Source organism: Grampus griseus (assembly GCF_964374135.1).
Source record: "Grampus griseus genome assembly, chromosome: 12".
Lineage (NCBI taxonomy): Eukaryota > Metazoa > Chordata > Mammalia > Artiodactyla > Delphinidae > Grampus > Grampus griseus.
In genome coordinates, this window is record NC_139006.1 from 38,242,838 (window position 1) to 38,265,824 (window position 22,987).

The 22,987-nt window shown below is 34.0% G+C and overlaps 1 protein-coding gene across 3 annotated transcripts in view; it reads right to left on the minus strand.

Annotated features, from left to right (window-relative positions):
• Positions 1–393: 393 nt before the first annotated feature.
• Positions 394–22,987, minus strand: part of ROCK1 (Rho associated coiled-coil containing protein kinase 1) — a 147,342-nt gene continuing 124,748 nt past the window's right edge. For 2 of the 3 annotated variants that reach the window (XM_082668184.1, XM_082668185.1), the window contains 11 exons: positions 18,972–19,137; positions 17,250–17,343; positions 16,299–16,387; positions 14,897–15,085; positions 13,880–14,039; positions 7,478–7,548; positions 7,184–7,272; positions 4,139–4,217; positions 3,719–3,980; positions 3,163–3,370; positions 394–1,916 (listed from right to left, as the gene is read on the minus strand). In XM_082668184.1, coding sequence (XP_082524310.1) covers positions 1,913–1,916; positions 3,163–3,370; positions 3,719–3,980; positions 4,139–4,217; positions 7,184–7,272; positions 7,478–7,548; positions 13,880–14,039; positions 14,897–15,085; positions 16,299–16,387; positions 17,250–17,343; positions 18,972–19,137 — 1,411 coding nt within the window. In that variant the 3' untranslated portion in view covers positions 394–1,912. Of the gene's footprint in view, positions 1,917–3,162; positions 3,371–3,718; positions 3,981–4,138; positions 4,218–7,183; positions 7,273–7,477; positions 7,549–7,999; positions 8,049–13,879; positions 14,040–14,896; positions 15,086–16,298; positions 16,388–17,249; positions 17,344–18,971; positions 19,138–22,987 lie in introns of those variants that run through there. The other variant, XM_082668186.1, reaches the window with a different exon arrangement.

Consider the following 22,987-nt stretch of genomic DNA (forward strand, 5'->3'; position numbering starts at 1 on the left):
GGAGAGAGCCACTATCTTTATTATACAACAGCAAACAAACCTGCTTTCCTCTCTATGGAAACACAATGTCTTCCACGGCTGTTCACTATACAAATCTCCTTGGCAAAGACAGTGTAGAACAAACAAAGGCTGTCAGAGCTTCTGCTCCCAAGATGTGAGAAACGTAAGAGACCCATGGAGAATTTCCAAAAGACATTAGCCAACTTTTCATTTCAACTGTAGCACTCCTATTTTAGAGCCCAAACCAGGTTTTATCTTTTAAAAATTCACTTTAGTCATGAAATTTAACAAACATTTGTATGCAGCCAGGGACTAATTTACAGCATGGCTTCCATTCATCTCAGTCATGAGAAAATACCATAGCAGTCATTATTAAAGGTATCCATCCATAAATTACTTTTATTTCTCATTAAATGAGCACAGAGTCATTAGCATATTAATAACAGATATGTTTATTATTACATATCCATCAGTGCGGCTTTTAATACCACTTGAAACATGCATATCATCCTAGAGACGAATCAGTTTTCCAGTGCTTCTTATTTGATAGACATTACTGCAAAGCCATTATAAATTACTGAGGAGGTATTTGGTTAAAAAAATAAACAATAAATCATACTGCCCATATGAATCAACCCTTGCTATTGAACAAGAGTTTAACAGTATTTATCTGGTTCCTATGTTAACTGGAAAACATCACAGATGTATTGCCATAATTTTCTTTTATATTGGTGCAACCTTCTACATATTTTGCAGAGTTTTATGAAGTCATTCATTATTTTAGCAGGTAGTTTGATGCAAAGATTGTACTCAATTTATGGAAGTCCACCAAACCTCTAAATATTTTAAATTAAGCCAATTATCAATGAAAAACCCCCAACACACATAATTTTCTGAAAATATGTTTTTTGAAATTTTTATATTTAGTCATGGCAGTAAAATAATTATCTCAAATTAAGGCACTAAAAGGGCAATGCAACTCCCATCAAAAGTGTTCTAAGAATAATTTACATTTCAAACAGTGCATACATTTCTTATATGTTTGTTAACTTAATGTCTTTATCACTTAAAACCACAAAGAAACATATTATATAATTACAGAAATGATGTACCCCACAAAATGCTTTTAAACTTGGTTCTTTTGTACAGTTAGTTCCTAATGTCTCTAGTAGTAAAATAACTCAATATGGCTTGGCAAAAATGCATAGATTAAATGTAATTTTTTTGCCTTCTCCCATTCCCCAATCTACAAACTTGCTGAAACACATACAGTATTTTGTAAAGCATAATGTAAGATATTTATTTTCCATCAAGTCCACCACAGGCAATCAACAGTAAGGCTTTTAAATTCTACAGTGAGGGCACTGAAGTCAAGTGATGTCACTGCTTTCTTAAAATAGTTTTGTATAGTCTTGCAAGAGCATAAAAACTGAAGTTATTAAAAAAAAATTTCAGTTGTCTCATTTTGAGATATTTTCTTTACTCCTTCCATGAGCTGATCTTGATAGTGACGGCCATTCCACTTGAAAGTGAAAGTCTCTTCCTCTCACTCGTATGAGGAAAACTGTGTTCTATCATGATTGACAGGCGTTTTCTTAGAAATTCAAAAAGGCAGCACCTTTTTAAAAAAATATATCTAGCTAAGCTTTCCCTCAATTGTATTTGCATTACATAGTAATAATTAATCTAATCTACCTGTAGGCAAACCCGCAATAAAAAACAAAAACAAAACAAAACAAAAAAACAATCCTCAGTGTGCTTTTGTGCCAAAGCAAGGACAGAATAACAGCAATCTTAACCCTGAAGCCTGTGATATTGTGTCAAAGGAACAGCCTTCTGCTCTGCATGGTAAAAGATGCCTGGTTTATCAGGTAGCATCCCACACAATTCCACAAGGCACTAGGTCACATGGTTAACTGTTGAGGGAAAAAAATAAAAAATTTAAGAAATGTACGCAGTTTAAAAATTCAGAAAACAAAAATTGGAAGGAAAGGTACATATACATTATATATAATAGTTAACTAATACACAAAATTTGGAAAACAGGAAAAAGGAAAAACACACTATTATCTCCTTTTTGCTTCTACTTTGTTTCAAACTTTCTTCCCCCCACAAAGCTATAAAAAATTTTAAGTATTTTAGATTCAGCTTTTATCCTATATAGGAGAGGGACAATACAAGATTCTACAGAAAGAAGTCCAGAGTGAGGTGATAATGCACTGGAATAGTATGGTAGCTGAGGAATACAGAAGGAGGAATGGCTATGAGTCATTTCAAAGAATTAGACTTGGTTATTGATAATATGGAATGAAGAAATGGGATAAATTAAATATGGCTTTAAGCCTGCTTGGAAGACTTGGGTGACATCAGCAGAGAGGCAAATCAGTGTTAGGTCTCAGCTTCTAGATTCAAATGTCCCTCTTAATATAAGGATTACACTCTAGGGAAAGTTGGTATTTGGTATAGGAGAAAAAACATAGGCTTCAGAAATGGATAAAAGTGGGGTCCAACCTGACTATGCTACTAGTTGGCTGTGTGATCTTGTGCAAGTTGCTTAATTTCTCTGAGCTCCATTTTTTCATGTGTTAAATGAGAACTTAATGAGTTATCATAACCGCTCCTCAGGAAAGAGTTTATGTCCTGTAACTGCTTGTTTTACCATATAAATATTTTTGAAAAAATTCCATCAAAACAAGATAAACTACACTCTCCCAAAAAGAAGAAAAGAAGGATACTTAACTGGGAAGTTTATTTGTTAACACTGATAATACCAAATAATTTTGATTAAAAAAAAATCTGCCAACATAGTTAAAAATAAAACGAGCAAAGTTTTACATGAAACTATTTACATTAAAAAGGGGTGAACAACAGTCATTTAAAACATTAAGGGCTAAATATGTACCATAACCAATGATAATAAAACCTGACATTGAACTAAATAAATATGACATTTATAAACATTATTAGCTTCTAACAAGAATCAGTTAAACTAATTTGTAATTTCAAACTAATTTCAAACTAATTTGTCATTTCAAGTCATATATAAATACCCAGATACAAACGATGCCCTTTATGGGGAAAAGAACAATCGGACTCTGGATTTTAATAGATATTATCCAATCACATACTCACAGTTAAAAAGGTTAACATTTCAATCCTTACCTAGTTTTTCCAGATGTATTTTTGACCACTTTCCGGAAAGACTGATTTGCAGTGGATCTTGTAGAAAGTGTTCGAGGCGACGCACGAACAAAACCAGATGGTGGATTCTTAGGAATCTTCTTTACTAAATGAGTTACCCATTTTTTTTGTTCATCCTGAGAACATGCTAGTAGCAGCATATCTCTTGCTGATGTTACATCATAACTTACTATTTTAAGAAAAAAGAGCACAATTAAGGTCACATAATACCTAAAAGAGCCTTATCAAATATTCTTACAATTTAAAAAGATTTACTATGCTTAATTAAGCTTGGACAATATCTTGTCTTCTTAACTCAATTAAGTCGGAAAATTTAAAGAGAAAATATTAGTCATAAATTAGTAAGAAAAATAAAGTAAAATCAGAAATATGCATGTGGCTCCACCAGTGCCAAAATATTACGTCTTATTATCTTTTTTCAACTTGGTATAGGAAATGCCACATCTGAAGAAGTTATTTCATTGGGATTTAAGTCTCTAATTTGTTACATGTTATAAAAATAATTTTCATGCCTTACCTTTACATGGAGAAATTAAGTCCTCTTTCTTATCTAAGTGATCTCTGTGGCACTTAACGTGGCACCTTCGACATTCCAGGGCAGGGGGTGGCTTAAAAACATGCCAGAGAGGTTTGGCACAGGCCTCACAGTTGGCGGGAAAGTGGTAGAGGGTAGGAATGAACTCATGACCTTTGTGGTTTTGAAAATTAGTTTTCTCAGCTTGTTGTACTGGTTCCATCTCTACGTCTTTTCTACATTCACCTTCATTTGCGTATAGTATCTACATTTAGGAATGGTAAACAGAAGATTAAAAAAAGGTCTTAATCTATACATACAAGTTTCAAATGTATAAAAGTATTGGTGTATTTACATTTACTTCACAAATACACTTAGTACTTAGGTAAAGGATCTTCTAAAATTATATTTTCAGATTTTTACCTGGAATATTTTAGGAATTTCTTCAGTTTCAGCTCTGTACACATCTCCTTGGGTTACAGGACGAACATGAAACAATTTACTAAAATGAAAAGAAATATGATGTAGGCCATTATAAAAACTCATTTATAGCAAAAGACAGATATTTCGTTGAAGAGAACACAGAGGTGGCAAATAAGCATAGGAAAAGATTAGTCATTAGAGAAATGCAAATTAAAATCACAGTAAGTATCACTATACTCGTATCAGAATTTTTAAAATAAAAATAGTAATAACACCAAATGCTGGTGATGATGCAGAGAAACTAGATCACTCATACAACTGTGGGAGAAATGTAAAACTGCAGAGTCACTCTGGAAAAGAGTATGGCAATTTCTTACAAATCTATATATATGAAAACCTGTACATGAATGTTCACAGCAGCTTTATTTTTAATAGGCCAAAATTGGAAAAAACTTAAATGAATGGTTAAACAAACTGTGATATAGTCATATGATGGAACACTACTCAACCACAAAAAGAAAAAAACTACCTCTTGGATGGACTTCAAGGGAATTACACTGAGTGAAAGAAGCATATCGAACGTTACATACTATTTGATTCCATTTACATAACATCCTTGAAGTGACAAAATTATACAGATGGAGAACAGATTAGTGGTTGCCAAAGATTAGAGAGGAGTACAGAAAGGGTGCTTCCTATGGCTATAAAAGGGCAATGAAGAATCCCTGTGATGAAACTATTCTATATTTTAACTTGATGGTGGTCATACAAATCTATACATGTGGTAAAGGCATGCAGGCTGGAAAGGCAGAAGTAAAACTATTATTATTTGAAGATGACATTACTGTATACGTAGAAAAGCCCTGCGGAATCCACACACATACACAAAATCTCTAAAACTAATAAGTGAATAGCAAGATGAATATTCAAGGTTGATATACATAAATAAAGAGTGTTGAAATAACCAGATATCCACATGAACAAAACAAAACAAACCCCGCCCCCCGGAAAAAAAATTAACCTCAACCACTACTACTTTTTTTTTTTCTTCTTTTTTGGCCGCGCTGCGAGGCACGCGAGATCTTAGTTCCCCAACAAGGGATCAAACCCGTGCACCCTGCAGTGGAAGCGCAGAGTCTTAACCACTGAACCGCCAGAAGACCCTCTACCACTACTTCTTACCAAACATAAAAAGAAACGAGATCAATCAGAACTTAAAAATAAAACCTAGAAGAAAACATAGAATACCTTCACAATCTTTGGGCAGGCAAAAATGTCTTGGACAGACTACACAAAAGGCAATAACCCTTTTCAAACCAGTGATACATTGGTTTCCATTAAAAGACACCATAAAGAAAATGAACTGGCAAACCACAGACTGGGAAATATTTGCACTACATATTCCTGACATAAAATTTGAAGCCAGAATATATACAGAACTTCTGTAAACCAGCCTTAAAAAGATAAGCAGCCCAATTAAAAAATGAGCAAAAGACTTGGAGACACTTAAGAGATACAAATGGCCAATAAATACATGGAAAGATTCTTGCCATCATTAGCCATAAGGAAAATATAAACTACAACAAAATAGCATTTCACATCCATTAGAACAGCTAAAAGTCAGACTGACAACACCAGATGTTGGTGAAGACGTGAAGCAACTGAAACTCAAATATTGCTGTTGAGTATAAACAGTATAACCTTTTTTGAGAACTGTCTGGTAGATTTATTTACACAAATTTACTATATGACCCAGGATTCCACTCCTAGGTATTTTACCCATGAGAAATGAAAACTTAAGTCCACAAAAAAGAATTTTCAAAGCAGTCTTACTTAAAATAGCTCTCTTAGAAGCAACCCAAATGCCCATTAACAAAAGAATGGATAAACAAACCGAGGTATATTCATTCAATGGAATATTACTCAGCAATAAACAGAACAATCAATACACACAGCAAAACACTATGCCGAGTGAGGGAAGCCAGGCACAAAAGAGTACATACTATAAATTGGATTAGTATGAAGTTCTAGAATAGGCAAAACTAAATCTCAGTGATAGAATTCAGATAATCTTTTTTTTTCCCCTTGAGGAGGCACAAGCAAGCTTTTTAGGGTGATAGAAATGTTCTTTATCTCGTACTGGGTTTGATTATGCAGGTGCTTACAACCATCAAAAGTCACTGGACTGAACACTTAAGATGTATGTATTCTATTGTATGAAAATTACATCTCAATAAAAAGGTAAAACAACAATAACAACAAACTCTCATCAACATAAAAAGTATTTAAGTTAGTTGAAAGATGTCTTTCTTATTAATGTTTATGCATTATTCCAGTTAAGCTGATTATTTAAATTTTCACAACTAATGTCTTTTTAAAATTGAGAAATAAAATATCAGTACTCTCTGGTACTTGCTCAATTTTTTTAACATTTTAACTATAATCAGCTCCACAATGTTTAATTACAAAGGAATGGCAAAACTTCATTTTAAGTTTATATTTCTCTGTCGTACCCACCACACTTCACTCTGAATTTGTATGTTATTGCATATATTTTACCTTTCCTGCTACTAGCCTGTAAGCTCCTCAAATATGAAACTGTCTTACTCATTTTATACAACCTACAACACCTATGATAATACAGGCAGCAGTGCCTAAGAAATGGTTTTAGAATGAATACAAGGAAAAAAACCTAAGCTTATTACAGACCTCTTTGACCTATTATTAAAAAAAGAAAAGATATATTTTATTTCCTTCTTAACAATGACCACATAATCATATACTTTGAGATGTTCTGTGAACATAAAACCAATAAACACTTGAAATTAAAAAAAATTGTCTTTAGAATACATCGATCAGGTATGCAAAATTTCCCCTCTCATATTTTGATAAAGTAAGATTTAATATAGTTATTATTTAAATTTGTTAAGAAAAAAGTCAATAACGTTTAAATAACAAAATATAAACTAAATGGTAAGTCTAAAAATAATTGATTATCGTAGGTTAACACTCAACAGTCTTAAAATTCAATAAAAGGCAACTTACTCAATGTCCAATACCATAGATGGATTGGATTGTTCCTTATCTTGTTCATCATTATAAAACAAAATTTTTTTGCTGCTTACCACAACATACTGAAATGAGAAAAAAGGGGGGAAGAGATAAGAGCAGTATTAACTTGGTTTAAAGTGATAAGCACAATACTTGCCATTTATATCTAGATCATATTGTAGTAATATGATCTACAATGCCAATAATAGGACAGTTAATACAAGTTGTATGCTTTAAAAGTAAAATATATAACAAAATATCAATTAGAAAAACTGAGGCATATTGTACCTGTTTCTTCCAGCCGTATCTTTTGATATTTCCTCTATTTGGTATTGAAAGCCAACCTTCAATTCTTGATTCTAGAAGAAAAAAAAAAAATAGTGTTCAGCCTTAAATTGTCACAAAAGGAAAAGCTATTACAAGTTGTCTGACAGCATGCAGCAACAGGCATTCGAACACAGCTAAATGAATAAGTGCTATAATTTGCTCTTTCATGCTTCAATCACACAAATCAACTTTAATGGCCATACAAATACTGCAGAAAAAAATTCCAAGCCACTTTCCGCATAAAATTAACATTCAGTACTCAATTATAAAAGTATGAAGTAACAACAGTACCCTTAACAGCCAGGCAAGACTGGAATGGATTGCAGCTTAAATGGGATATGATACAGAAGACTTTAAATATCATTTAACATTCATATAAAAGTATTTAGCAAAAAAAAAAAAAATGCAGCAAGTGGAACAAATCAGAGCCATGATTTACACAAGAAAGAGCAAGCAAAAGTACACAAGTGTCCTATTACTCACAGAAGGTAAGAATAGAAGATAAATAAATAAGGAATGCAGGCAGAATCAACTAGATATAAAGAATAAGAGACAAGTATTTTATTTGTTTTCTCAGTACAATGTTCTGATAAACTTTTTGGTAAAACACCCCAAACAATTTCATTAAAAGTGTCCAAATTTGGTTGGGAAGGGGTCCTTAATTCTAGTGGTAAATCCAATTACAATTCTTAGCAAACTAAAAGAGGTATAAATAAAGCCTTTCAAGTTTGTAGCATCAGAATTTAATAAACAGTAAAAGAACACAGAATTCAGTTGGTAAAACTGCTAATGTTTTATCAGTTTGTGCATATCAGAAATTCTTTGACTAATTTGATCAATGCATTTTATAATTATTATTACTATTTAAATATAATTAATGTTTATTAAAAATATATGGGGGAAAAAGATGATTCCAGTTAGAAATGATTATTTTATATCAGGTTAGAGATAAGAACATTTAACCGTTTTTTTAGATCTATTATATTTGAAACACAAAAGAAGGGACAAGTGACCAACTGTAAGGTACAATGCTATAATGTGACATTATACCATGACTCAAATCATGACCCCTAAGGGGAATATATATTACCCTCCTCCATATAACTTAAAAGTTGTGAAACAATTCGGTCTTACAGTAATGATAACAATAGGTAACATCTACTGTACATTTATTATTTCCCAAGTGCTTTACAAGGAATACCTCATAAATAATCTGTAATAGTCCCATGAACATAGGATATTACATTCTTAGGAATATAGGATAAGATAGGTTCTACTATCATCCTCCATTTACAAATGAAGAGACTAAGGCTTAGCAAGGTGAACTAACTTACCCAAAGGTAATCACAGCAACTGTCAAAACTTTAGGGTTCACCCAGGCAGTCTAATTTCTGAGTTTAAATTCCTAGAGCACAATGATATTCTTTCCTTAAACAAGCTTTGCAGTTAACTAAATCAGGAGTAATGTTATTGTTCCAACTTCTTCCCTGTACCTAATGCCCTATGCTTTTGTTATTCCCCTTCATCTAAATTGTTGTTTTTGTTAAAGTCGAAGAAATAATAAGAAACTTCAGTTCAAAATGATCCCCTTCTTCTCCCAAGTTTTTTTCTTAGTTGCCATTATTTAGTTCATCAATAATTAATTTGTTCCATCGGGCATTTCCTTGGTAAGTTTTGTGAGAGCAGGGGACCATATACTAACACTTTATTTTATTTTATTATTTATTTATTTATTATTTTATTTATTTTTTTTTTTTGGCGGTACATGGGCCTCTCACTGTCGTGGCCTCTCCCCTTGCGGAGCACAGGCTCCGGACGTGCAGGCTCAGCGGCCATGGCTCACGGGCCCAGCCACTCTGCGGCACGTGGGATCCTCCCGGACCGGGGCACGAACCCGTGTCCCCTGAATCGGCAGGCGGACTCTCAACCACTGCGCCACCAGGGAAGCCCCACTTTTTAAAAATATATACTCCAAGCCATCTGACACACAGAGTAGGTACCTGATATACCTTTTTTGCTTATTTTGCAATTCTTTTTTTCTGACTTAGCCAATTAAATTCACCCTCTATTTAAATAATGGTTGTAATTTAAAAACCAAAGGGCTGCTTTATATTAAGTAACATACAGAAGGCTGTTGATCATTCACAAATATTCTGTTGTAGAAAAGGAAAAAAGTTACTGCTAGGAAAACTTCCCTTCAGTGTGCCAAAGTCCATTTAATACCAGTAATTCCTCACCAAAAATAAAAGATGTAAAAGCCACTGAAATCTTGACATTTATACAAAATTGTGTATGCCAAAATATTCCTCCCTCCAAGTTATTTCTCTATGAGAATAAATGCCAAAAATATTTATGCTTTCTGGCTCTAGGTTTGAAATATATTTTCAATGAATTGTTGTATGTTGAAGACTGTATGACTGAATGTATGTCATTTCAGTGTTCCTATAGAAATTTTATACATCAAAGGCATTTTATGAATTAAATAAGCCCAATTTTATATTTGCTCTAATTTAAATAAAATGAAGAAATCAGGAACTCAAAAAAGATGCTGAAGATATGTGAAGGTTTTTGCCAATTTAAAACAATAATGTTATAGGAGAGAATCTTAGTCTTTCCTTCTGGTGAATTCCCTTCAGAGAAGCAGGTAAACTAAGCTCAGTGATAAATTAAAAAAACTGCTTACTTCTGTCTTACATGCAAGTTAATATACCAGTTTTTTTTTTAAGTATATAAAGACCTCCTTCAAAACTATGACCACTTGTGACCTAAGTGGCAATCTGAAAGTATAATGCTCTAAATTCTATCTTTTACAATACAAGCACAGAAATCAGCTTCTCCAGATAAATAAATGAAATGCTGAGGACTTCTAAGTCTATATTATTATCAATAACATACTACTGAAGTACAGAAACAACTTGGTGCCAGGTTTTACATATTTGTAGAGCAATTTTAACTTACAAAAAAAATTTAGATGTGCACTACTGCAATATCAGCAATTAACTCCTTTACCCAAATAAGAAAGAGGTTAACTATATGTAAATCAGTATCAAATACAGCCAATTTAAACATCAAAGCTAACCACTGAAGACTACCAAAGTTTACTTGATAAACTACATACTGCTTAAGAAATAAAGGTAGAGAATCACTCCAAAATTCTAAAATTATATTCAGAAGTGATATAAAAAAGAAAAAAAAATTAATGCTCAAGAATTCAGATGTACTGATTATCTCCAATCATTGATTAGATTTGGGCAAAGTCAGAAACTCTTATATACTCAAATACTTGGAAACATACCAAGAAATCCAGCATACACAGGTTTAAGTTACAAAGTCTGAGATCAAGCTGGATGGAAAGAGAATGATGCAGATAATCCATAAGAGATAATGAATATTAATGGATGCTGATACCAGTGTTCTTAATGCTTCATCTATTTTTACATTCTTTTCAGATTCTTAGGTCAATATTTCCAAAAGTAAAGGAAAAAAAACAAGGAAGGAGAGCCAGATATCACCTTAGTCTTTCTGTCATCTAGGCAATAGGAAAACCTTAACCCTACAGGGTAACCTTTATATTTACAGTGCTAAGGCCACAACCTGCCACAGAACCAAAAGGAGGATGAAGACACAAGAGAATGAAAGTGATATTAAGAACTTCAAAGGGTTATAAGTCAGAGAAGGATAACCATTTTCTCTAAGGTTTTTAGAATTGGGAAACTTAGAGAGATTTAATCTAGTTAATGACAAGATGCCAGCTGAGAAAATGACAGAGGCTGAACTCTAAACAAACAAGATAATTAAATGAGATTCTTTATATTGAATGATGAAATCTAAGAGAAATAAAGTATATTATCAGTTTATCCACCTAACTACTTAAAAAACCATCTCACTGAACTAAAAATATGATCAATATTTCAAAAGGCCTTCATTTTAACTATTTAGCTATTCTAAGACCTCCCTTTGTAAATCTGTAGTTCAAATTCATTTATCAGTTTTCCAAACTAAGTAAAATTAATCATCACTTTCAAAAAAATCTTTCAGACACTTGAATGATATGTAACTCTCTCAAATTAAGGATGAATGCCGCATCAAGTTTCCGTAGTGTAGTGTTATCATGTTCGCTTCACAAGAATGAATACCAAAATTCTTTACAATTCTTCCTAGATATTACCACAAAACCTTAACTTTATTTGCCAGAGATCTAGTAAATGGCAGACTTAGTACATATTTTCAATTTACTAGTAAAATATCTGACACAGAGGAAAATAACATTGGTAATGATTATCCATTAATTTCTACCTCCAATATGAAAGTCATAGTCTCCAATATGAAAAGGTTCAGCACTACAGAGACCTCTGTAAAGTTCAAACTGAGAACACAGTTAATAGAGAAAGAGATACCCTAATTGGTCTCCCTTTATAGCAATGGAGAATGGCCACCAGAGCCTTTTTGTTTTCCCACTTTGTTTGAACTTTGAAATCCTTAAAAGCAAAATCTCTGAAAATACTAAGCTATTCTAAATATTATATACTCAGAATGGAGCCAGTAGAAGAATTTAAAAGTCTCTTTGCTGACTGACTCCTGAGTGGATTTATTAGGTCAGGATTCTGAAATCTAAATGGATATCTCACCTAAGTCTACCAATCAAACCACCTGATGATGCTTTGAGTTTAGCCTTCCTGAATAAGCCAGGATGAAAGATAAAACTCATTACCTTCTCCCAACCTCATCTTTCAATTCAAATCCTCTAGATAGCATTCACCAATAATGAATCAGTCTCTGAAATGTTTAACTTAATACAAGGAAAACCAAGGCATACATAGTAAGACATTATAAACAAAGTTAAAGGGAAATGGGTGGGATAAAGACAAAAACCTTGTCAGGATATTTAACCTACACTAGAGAAAGAATTCCTTTAACTAAATAACTAGAAATATCTTGGGGTTAATGAAGAGGGAACCTAAACTACAATTTCAGTTCAACAAGTGAAGGAATGTAGACAAACTGCCCTAAAATTCATACTCTTTCTTAACTGATGATTAAGTCATAACTTTAGAAAGATGTTCAAACAACGGCTGAAGCTAGAGATTCTTATTAAATCCAAAGTGATCCTCTGATAAGGATGTGCACCTACAAGATTCTCAAGAGGCAGGAGGTTTCAGAGAGCCAAAAATGGGAATACAGAAGGAATTTCTTGACCACTGGAGTAAGAAATATTTATTCCCTGTCCTTCCCTTTCCAGATATCTCATTTTGGGCTAGCAAAGCCACCGAAGAATGAGGGATTACACAGAATACAAATAAGAACTGAATTCACTTCCTACTTTGAGTCCCACTTTCTTGACCAAGAATGATAACGTAAAATTTTCTAAGTAGTCTATCAAGTTTCTTATATCAAATTCTCAAAAAACAAGTAATATCTGTTAAAACAGATCCCTATTATATCAAATGTGCTGATTCATATCTTTTTATGCATTATTCAGGAAATACATTAAATAAAATCTATTTTCAAGTTTAGGACCATGTTACAAAACTTTCAAGACCTTGAACTAAGAATATGTACTAGGTCAAATGTGTTGTGTGTGTGTATGCCTTTAAAATCTGTAATGCATGTTTTAATATATATAACCTATTCATTTCTAAATTGAACCTGTAATATGTGTATTGTTCATCTCTGTTAAAAAGACATAAATGTACTATAACCTATACTACAATGAACCCAAGAATGAGGCTGTGTTTATTTTTCAATTGATTCTCCACTAGAAAAAAAAAAGGAAAAAGAAGAAAAGGTCTGAAATCCTAGCTACTCGCTTTTGCCTTTACTTGACTTCCTGCCCCCTCTCTGCATCTTCCAACCCCTTTTATCGATTTCACCAAATTTGAAACTTCAAGTCTGATTAAAGTTTATCACTATAGCATTAGGTGGGCTTCTATATAGAGCTGCTGTGGTTCTGATTATTAAGTATAGTTCTTAGTTTTAGCAAAAAAATACATAAAACACTGCAGAGCTGCTACTCATGAAAACATGTACAATCCTCCTTAAATGGTGAGAGTTGTAGCAGCAGCTTCAACTTTCACCATGGCATTAGGCTGGTTCAGTACTGATTCATAAACATCTTCAAGTTTCTATTTAGTTAGAGCCACTCAGATCTATTTTAATAGCCTAAGACTGCTTATGACTGCTTTTATTCTATAAAATGCACTGGGTATACAAATGTCATCAGACTCTGGCTATCAGAAACATAAATCCCTTCTTAAGAATCCATGGACAAAACAACAAAGAGGTAGAAATCCAAATGAAAGAAATCTACATTAATTTCCATGACGTTTAAGCAAACTTGAATGAAGTAACAGAAAATATTCTTACCTGGAAGGTTTCCATCAGTTTCATCTGCACTAGGAAAACTAGCAACACTTGTAGAATCTGATAGGTCCAAAAGTTTCGCACGCAATTGCTCAATGTCACTCTCTTTGCTAGCCAACTGCATCTGAAGCTCATTCCTATGTGTACATTCTTCTACCAATTGCTATTTTTAAAAAAATACCAAGATAATATAAAGAATCAAGATCAAAATTTCCAACATTAGAAATTAAGAATTAGTGGAACTATAAGTAATCTAGAATTATTAATACTAAAAATTTACTGTAAACTTCATGAATGTTTACTACCACAGATTTTAATACAACTATAAATGTGCAAGTTCTCTTCCTCAGTAATACATTGCTTGGATAAGCTCCTTTTCTCTTTGCTTTAAATAAGCTTTTTTTTTAATACAAAGCATCAAAAACCAAAACCAAACACCTGTTAAAACAATAGAAATTGCTTTTATGGCTTCAAACAAAATAATTTAAAAGATATAGAAAGCTTCTCAGGATGGTAAAACTATAAATGATGGAGTCAATGCTTGTATCTAAGTCTGCCTAAGATCAGAGACCATGTTCTCAATTTTGTGCTATTAAGCTAGGAAGCATCAAAAAAATTAAGCTTGATATTTTGAAAAGTGAGTCCTTATCAGAGGAAACAAAAAGGCTATAATACTCCAATTCCACTATCCCAACTATAGTCAATATTATACCAGTCATATCTCAATTTCAGTCTGAAGCCAAAGAGGCAAAACCCTTGGTTGTTTCTCTAAAAGTACCATCTCTAATCAAGCTGATGCTAAGGGGTAAAAATTACTCAAGTCATAGTTAATAGGCAACATAGTATCTTTCTATTTTTTCAAGATCATGGTTCAAATTAGAGTAACAGTAATCAAATTACGGAGAATATAAACCTAAATATGATTTTTATACTAAAAAAACTAAATGAGATCAGTAGACAATAAGTATATACAGTAATAACAATTTAAAATAATCCTACAAGTGCAACACACAACCTTACCGCTTGCATGTCATTCAGTTCCTTCTGATGTTTCACTACCATCTGGTTGAATTTCTCTCTTTCTTGGTTGAGTTCAAGTTGTAGCTTTCGATTTTCCTTTTCCTTCTTTCTCAAATCCTGTGTATTAGCTTTCTTTCTATCAATTTTAAAGTCTTTCCGATTCATTATTTCTGCCAACTTGTTAACAGCCTATTAAAATATTAAAATGTTATTAATAAGGTTCTTCATTGTAGCTACCCAATTTAAATCTCCACTAAAAATATATATTTTTCTTCAAAATCAGGAAGCAGGACTTTTTGTGTATGTGAAAATTAGGAGAAACTAATGAATGTTGGAATATGATAATTGGTAGCACAAGTAACTATTATTGATTCATCTCATTGTTCAAATGTAAGAACCAGACAGGCTTGCAAAAATCCAGTTATTGTTCAACAATTATTCAGCACTTATACTGCATGTAAGCACTCTGATAGGCACTAGAGACAAGGACAGAAAATACAATTATGCCCCAAAGGCATCCTAGTCTGGTGGAGGAGGAGGATAAGCAAGCATGACAGTACAGAGTGATACTGCTTCTTTTTTCTCTTAAGTGTCCCTTACTTTTTCTTTTTTTCTATTGGATTGTCTTTTTCTTTTTTGCAGATGCTCTTTATATTTATCTATATATGCTGCAAATATTCTTCCTAGTTTATTTTCTTTCAACTTATGTTCTTTTGGACTTTTTTGTATGTAATAAATGTCAATCTTTTTCTTCATGGTCTCTGTTTTGGTATAAAGGGAAGTAAAATCTCCACTGAAGGATTTTCAACAGGTATTAAGTGCATTTTTGAAAGACTACTCTAGTTGAAGGACTGTTGAGAGGGAGAATAGATTAGTGGTAAGGAGCTATCAAGTAGAAAATATTTATTTTACTGTAAAAATCAACTGAGGTACACAGCACCTTATGAAGAATTTAAACTACTGGACAACTTGGTAAAATGACAAGATACCAAGTTTTACTGTAAAAAATCTGATCTAGCTGCAAAATACAAAGCAAAATGATACCTCCACCCCTTTTAAGTTTCTTACTCACTCCCCATTCTTCTCTCTTGACTTCAGTCAAGTATGTGGTTTCTCCTCATTAAGTTTTCTACTGTCAATTGTAGGTTTTCCATACAATCTAAAACAAATTCTTCACTAATCAGGTGACTAGACGAATTAGCCTTCTTAACTCGATTGAAATCCTACTTCCTGAATAAGTCTTCCACATTTAATGAAGAAAGAATATTACATTACTTGTTCTAATGAAAAGCTTGAACCTTATAATCTCAGTTTTAAGAAAAGGACATGAAGAGCAAATATTAACTTCTGAATATATGATACTCAAATACAAACACATGGAAAAGGCTAAGAGCATGTATACCTGCGTTTTAAGGGTTCGTTCTGTATTGATATTCTTTTCAAAGGCAGCCTTAAGATTATTGATCTCCTCCTCCTTCTTCAGTTTATATTCTGTCAACAAATTATATAAAATGTTATTGCATGGCATTAATTAATTTCTGCCTTGCAAAGTAACAATGAGATACTTTTATAGAAATTTTGTAATGGATTCAAGGTTTATTTTAAGCAATAAAATATTTAATTCTTACTTAGTTATTAGTAACAATAACTAATTATTCAAATTAGCATATACCACATAACTTTCAGTAACTTCATTAAGATATTTTTCCAGGGCTTCCCTGTTGGCACAGTGGTTAAGAATCGCTTGCCAATGCAGGGGACCCGGGTTCAAGCCCTGGTCCGGGAAGATTCCACATGCGGCGGAGCAACTAAGCCTGTGCTCCACAACTACTGAGCCTGTGAGCCACAACTACTGAAGCCCGCGTGCCTAGAGCCCGTGCTCCACAACAAGAGAAGCCACCACAATGAGAAGCCTGCGTACCACAGTGAAGAGTAGCCCCCGCTCGCCGCAACTAGAGAAAGCCCGAACGCAGCAATGAAGACCCAATGCAGCCAAAAATAAATAAATAAAATTAATTAATTAATATTTTTAAAAGATTTTTTTCAGCTTATTGAGGTACAATAGACAACTGAAATTTTAAGATATTTAAAGTGTACAATATGATGAATTGATATACACATACATTGTGAAAGGATCCCCCACAATCAAGTTAATTAACACATCAATCACCTCACATATTTACCTTTTTGTGGGGTTTGGTGGTGAGAATATTTAAGTTCTACTAAGATAATACTTACGGCTACAAAAGTTATTTAATATATGAAAACAAATATTTCAAAAACCTAATGCATAACATAAAGATTTACCTCTGAACTTGATTTAACTTATGATTTTTAAAAAAACCCTACATACCTTCCTCTGCCTTCCTCATTTTATCAGTTAGCTCTTCATTTTCTTTTCTTAATAATTCAATATCTTTGGTTAGCATACTGTTCGTTTCTTCGAGCTAAACAAAGCACAGAAACGTTTAAGCTATATAGTCTCTTTGCTAGTCCCATATTTAAAGCAATAACCTTTAAAAAAATACTTGCATTTTCCATAGATGAGGACAGGTCAGACATTGCTTAATTATAAAAACATCTGGTTTCCAGTTTAAAATATGTGGATATAATTAAATTCAAAATATTTTAAAACAATTGTTAGCTTCCAAAAATTATTTCAGTGTGTGTGTATATACACATTACATATGAATGGAAGGAATAAAAAATGTAATGAAAAGAGAACGAGACTAAAAACTAGGAAATGTGCATTTAGTTTTCTAGCTCTGTGACCCTTAGCAAGTCACAACCCTTCTGGGCTTCAGTTTCTTCATCTGAATAATGATGATGAAAATGACAATTTTAAATGTTTGATGATTATTTTATGGCTGTTAGCATAAATGATGCCATTGTGGGCCCATATAGTTCCTCCTGTCCTTCCCCGGACCCTATCCAGAACTGTACTGTGTGGTAAAAATCACTTCTTTGTTATCAAGGGCTTTGTAGTTAATAGATACTATTTAATAATCATTAAGACCAGGTGGCCTCTATGCTCTGTTAGTCCCCAATCAATGATGAAGACCTTTGCTGACATATTCCTGGTACCTACGAGACTAGTTATCCATTCATAAATCTTGACGTAGGAATGCACTTTCTATTTCCAAGCACATACCGCCCATACCCTAGGTAAACTATAACATTGTCCCAATGGTCCCTTGGTGGTATGGAGTGCAGCTGTGAATGTTTCCATATCGTTGTCTGTCCACACACACTCTGTGAGTAGGGTATCCTATAATAAACTGATCCACTGATTATACGGAGCTGCCTGCCTTGTTTTTCGGTCTCAAGATACCTTCTCAGTTCGGTGGGCACTTTTCATTTCCTCTGTCCTCCAACAATGTCTTTTAGTAATGTACTTATTCACCCTTCTATTTATATGATTTCATTTAATCTTCGTAAGAAACCTGTGGAATAGGTATTGTTTCTATATTACAGATGAAGAATCTGAGGCTTGGAGAAGTTAAAGCAAACGGCCAAGACCATGTAACTTCTTAGGGGCAAAGCTGGGATTTGAACTCAGACCTGCTTATACCAGAGCACTTGATGGTGGCTTCACCACCAAGAAGAAAAATCTCTCTAACTCCCCTTTCTAGCTCCATAATACATAGACCATAGTATACATTTCAGAAATAGGTAATTGTTTGTAGTACTGTTTTTTCTATAATGGATTTGTAGATATCCACAAAGAATTTTTTATCCCAAAATAGTTTCTCTGAATTTTATAGAATTCTGGTCATGAAATCAGTTGCAATTTATTAAGATAATAAAACAAATGAATTTAAGGTAAGCATTTCTTCACAGAAAATATATTAAGATCTACAGCCAGAAAGGGAAAAAACCCAATACACTGAATAAGAATTGCAATCATTAACAATTGTTTTAGATTATATAAATTATTTTATACATGAGTACAAGTTGACCATTGTGTATAAGTAAATACTCATGCACTTACACTTACCCAAACGCTTTAACATGTAACCTATTTTGATTTTTAAATTAATTTTAATCACATAACTTAATGAACTATCACACTTACCCGACTAACAGTGTGCTCTTTATCTGTAATCTCTTGTCTATTTCTTGAAGCAGCTTTCTTGCTTTCTTGGGTCAATTCAAAATACTGTTCTTCCAGAAGCCCTCGAGCCAACTGCTCAGACTCGGCTTTTGTTTCTGCTAGATCCAACTGAGTAGCAAGAGTTTCTCTAGTAGATTTAAAAGAGAAATGAATGTAAACAAATTCAATTCATTCTTCTAACTTAATCATATGCTTAAAAACACAATTCTTTTTAAATGATAAAAAGAATTAAGTATTTTATTGCTTAAAATAAACCTTGAATCCATTACAGACTTCCTATGAAAGTAATGAAGCTAACCTCTCACACTTAGAAAAACTATAAAAGCAAAGGACACTTTAACCTTGTACCTGCTATTTTGCTTAACTAAGGAAAAGGTAATAAAACAATGGCAAGAGGTCTACTTCTAGAAGGGAATGTGTTGGGATCTGGAATGAAACGCAGCATGGCACAGTGGAAAAGTCATTGGCTTATAAATCAAGAGGCCAGGCCTGGACCCTTATCCCCATTCTACCACTACCTAATTGGTTAGGGACATTGGGCAAGTTCATTATACTTACTGGAGCTCAACTTAATCAAATCCATAAAATGAGAGGATTAAACTACATTATTTTTGAGGTCCCTTCCAGCTCTGAAATTCAATGAGATTATGAAGACTTATAAATAGACACCGTAAACTATTCTAGAAATGCTCCTTAGGAATTACATTTTAAAAGCCTTTCAGAATTGACATTCAGACCACGACCAGATCACTGCAGTTTGCCTGCTCTTCCCAAAGAACCTGTCTTCGATAAGTTATCTTGGTCATAATTGTAACCCCTACATACAGTAGGTGCTCAATAAATGTTTATTAAATGAATGAATGAATGACTTCCAACTATTTTCTATTAAGAGAGTAATACAAATACTTTAGGCTGCCTCAAGCCTAAAGAGGAAGACATATAGTGACTACAAAAAATAATTTTTTGGACAATTGTTTTTGTCCAACAAATATTTGAATGTTCCTACGTGCCAAACACTGTTCTAAGAATTAAGGCATACAGCAGTAACAAACTCCCTGCCCTCAGAAAACATACGTTAGTAGTGTGAGATAGTTTAAAGAAATGAACAATATACAGTATATCACACAGAACAATGAAAAGAAAGGTGAAGAGGCTATGAGTGTGGTCACTATTTTATAGAGGGTGATCAAGGAGGCCTCTCTGCTAAGCTGACATTTGAGGAAATATATGGAGGAAGTAAAAGAGCCATGCAGTGTATCCGGGAATACAGCTTCAGGCAGAGGAAACATCTAATACCAACTGCCTAAATGTTCTGAAGGAAGCTAATGTGAGCAGAGTGAAGAGGGGTTGGGGGGAGTTGTGAGATGTAGTAAGAGAAGTGGGGAGAGAGAACAGGTATTATAAGGCTTTCTAAATCAATATAGGGACTTTGGCTTTTACACTGAGTATTCTGTCTTAAAAAGATCATTCTGGCTGTTTAAGATCAGACTAGAAGGGGAACAACGGTAGAAGCAGGGATACCAGTTAGGAGGCAACTGAAATAATCGAGATTGGAGATGATGGTAGTTTGGATCAAGCTGGTAAATGTTAAAAGTGGTGAGAAGTGTTCATATTATGGACATGTTTTTTTAGTTATAGCTAGGATTTATTGATGGATTTCATGCAGAGTATAAGAAAAAAGGAAGAGTCTAGGATGACTCCAAGTTTTGGATTTAAGCAACTAGGAATAACAGAATAGCTAATATTGACATGGGGAAGACAGGGAGGAGCAGGTTGGCAAGGTGAGGGAGTAAGGCATTTTTTCTGGACATGTTACATATAAGATGCTTATTAAACACTCAAGGGGAGATGTCAAACAGACAGCTAGATTTACAAGTCTGGAATTCAGGGGAGAATATACTTGTACATTGATGCTATTTAAAGCCCTGAGGCTAGATGAGAACAAGTAGGGAGTGATCCCTTGGGTCCTCCAAACATCAAAGGTCTCAGAGATGGGAAAGGACAAAGGAGCAAAGAAGGGTGAGGAAGAGCAACCAGTTCAATAAGAGGAAAACAGTGTTTGGTGTCACAGAAGCCAATAAAGAAATTTTGTCAAGAGACAGTAATCAATTATGTCAATTGCTGCTTTAAATAAGATAAGGACTGAGAACTGAGTATAGTTTTTACCTATTAGGAAGTCACCAGTGGCCTTGAAAAGGGTTATTTTGGTAGAGTAATAAGTACAAAAGTCTTGAGTGAGCTCGAGAGAGAATGGGAGAAGAGGACCTGATGATAAATGGTATGTCACTTTTCAAGGAAGTTTGCTACAAAAGGAAGCAAAAAAATAGGATGCTACCTGGAAGTAGATATGTAGTTTAAAGAAAAGCAGGCTGGACTTTCCTGGTGGCACAGTGGTTAAGAATCCACCTGACAATGCAGGGGACATGGGTTCGATCCACGGTCCAGGAAGATCCCACATGCTGCAGAGCAACTAAGCTCATGTGCCACAACTGCGGAGTCTGTGCTCTGGAGCCCGCAAGCCACAACTACTGAAGCCCTCACACTTAGAGCCCGTGCTCTGCAACAGGAGAAGCCACCACAATGAGAAGCCTGCGCACCGCAACGAAGAGTAGCCCCCACTCACCGCAACTAGAGGAAGCCTGCACGCAGCAACAAACACCCAACGCAGCCAAAAATATAAATAAATAAATAAAATTTTAAAACGCTTACAAAAAAACAAAAAAGAAAAGGAGGTTATTTTTTAAGGATATGTTTACCTGTATGCTTATATAACAATAGGAATGACTACAGAAAGGAAAAAACGATGTAGGAAAGATGAGAGTATTATTGGAGTCATACTCTTAAGTAGGCAGAAAGGGATGGGATAGAGGGGCTGCCTTTAGGTAAATTCATGTAAATTTTGTCCATTTACATGAATCAGAAGGACGGTAGGGTTTTAGGTACAGACGCAAACAGGTTAGTAGCTATGGTGGTGGAAGAGAGAAGATGTTCTATGACTTCCAGGAAGCAAGGCCATTTGCTGAGTATGAGAACAAGGAGAAGTTGTTGATTTGAGGAAGGAGAAAAAGATAGAAAATAGTTGTCTAGAAGAGTAGGGGAGTTAGGAAAAGATAAAAAATACTGCCATTGGTAAGTCCATGAATACTAAGGGGTGGTAATGCAGGGCTTCAGATGGATAACATGTTCTCATCTGGGGTTACTGCTTTGCATCAGGTTCAGATAAATTATCTGCAACTACATTCATCCAGACTTCCTTCACAACTCTCCATAGTAAAAGACCTGTCTTTACTGATGTTTAAGGCCAATCTCTCACTTTTATTTTCCTATCTCCTTTAAGAAATCAATTTATCAATAATTCCCTATGCTTCTAGATTATAAGATTATAAGCAGGGGCTTTGTTCTTATTCACTGCTATATTCCAAATGCCTAGAAAAGCATCTGGTCCATAGAAAGTGCTCAGAAATTTTGTTTGAATCAGTGAACAGATGTGCAACTTTTTCCGCTCTGATTTCCTTGCCATGTCCAATGCTCAAATTTCTGCTATCTTTAAAAAGAAATGATGCTCCTTCACAGTCTCCTCCAGCTACAGCCATAGCTTCTTGCCTTAACAACTATGTTTCTTGAATTTTTTGATTTAATAAATATTTACTGAGCATCTACAATGTTCTAGGTACAATTCTAGATGCTAGGCATATAGCAGTGAATTAGAGTTAAGAACAAAACAACTGAAAATTCCTTCCTTTGTTGAGCTTAACTTTGAATGGAAAGAGAAAAACAACAGAGTAAGTAAGCAAATTCTATAATATATTAGGAAGAGATAAGTGCTAAGGTAAAAATAAAACAAGGAAGAAAGTACTGAGCTGGGCAGCTAGGTAGTAAGGTGAGGGCATTCTCAATTTTTGAAAGTGTTCAGGGAAGGTCTCTCGAGATTACATTTAGATCTAGACCTTAAGAGTGTAAAGGAAGAACCCATGTGG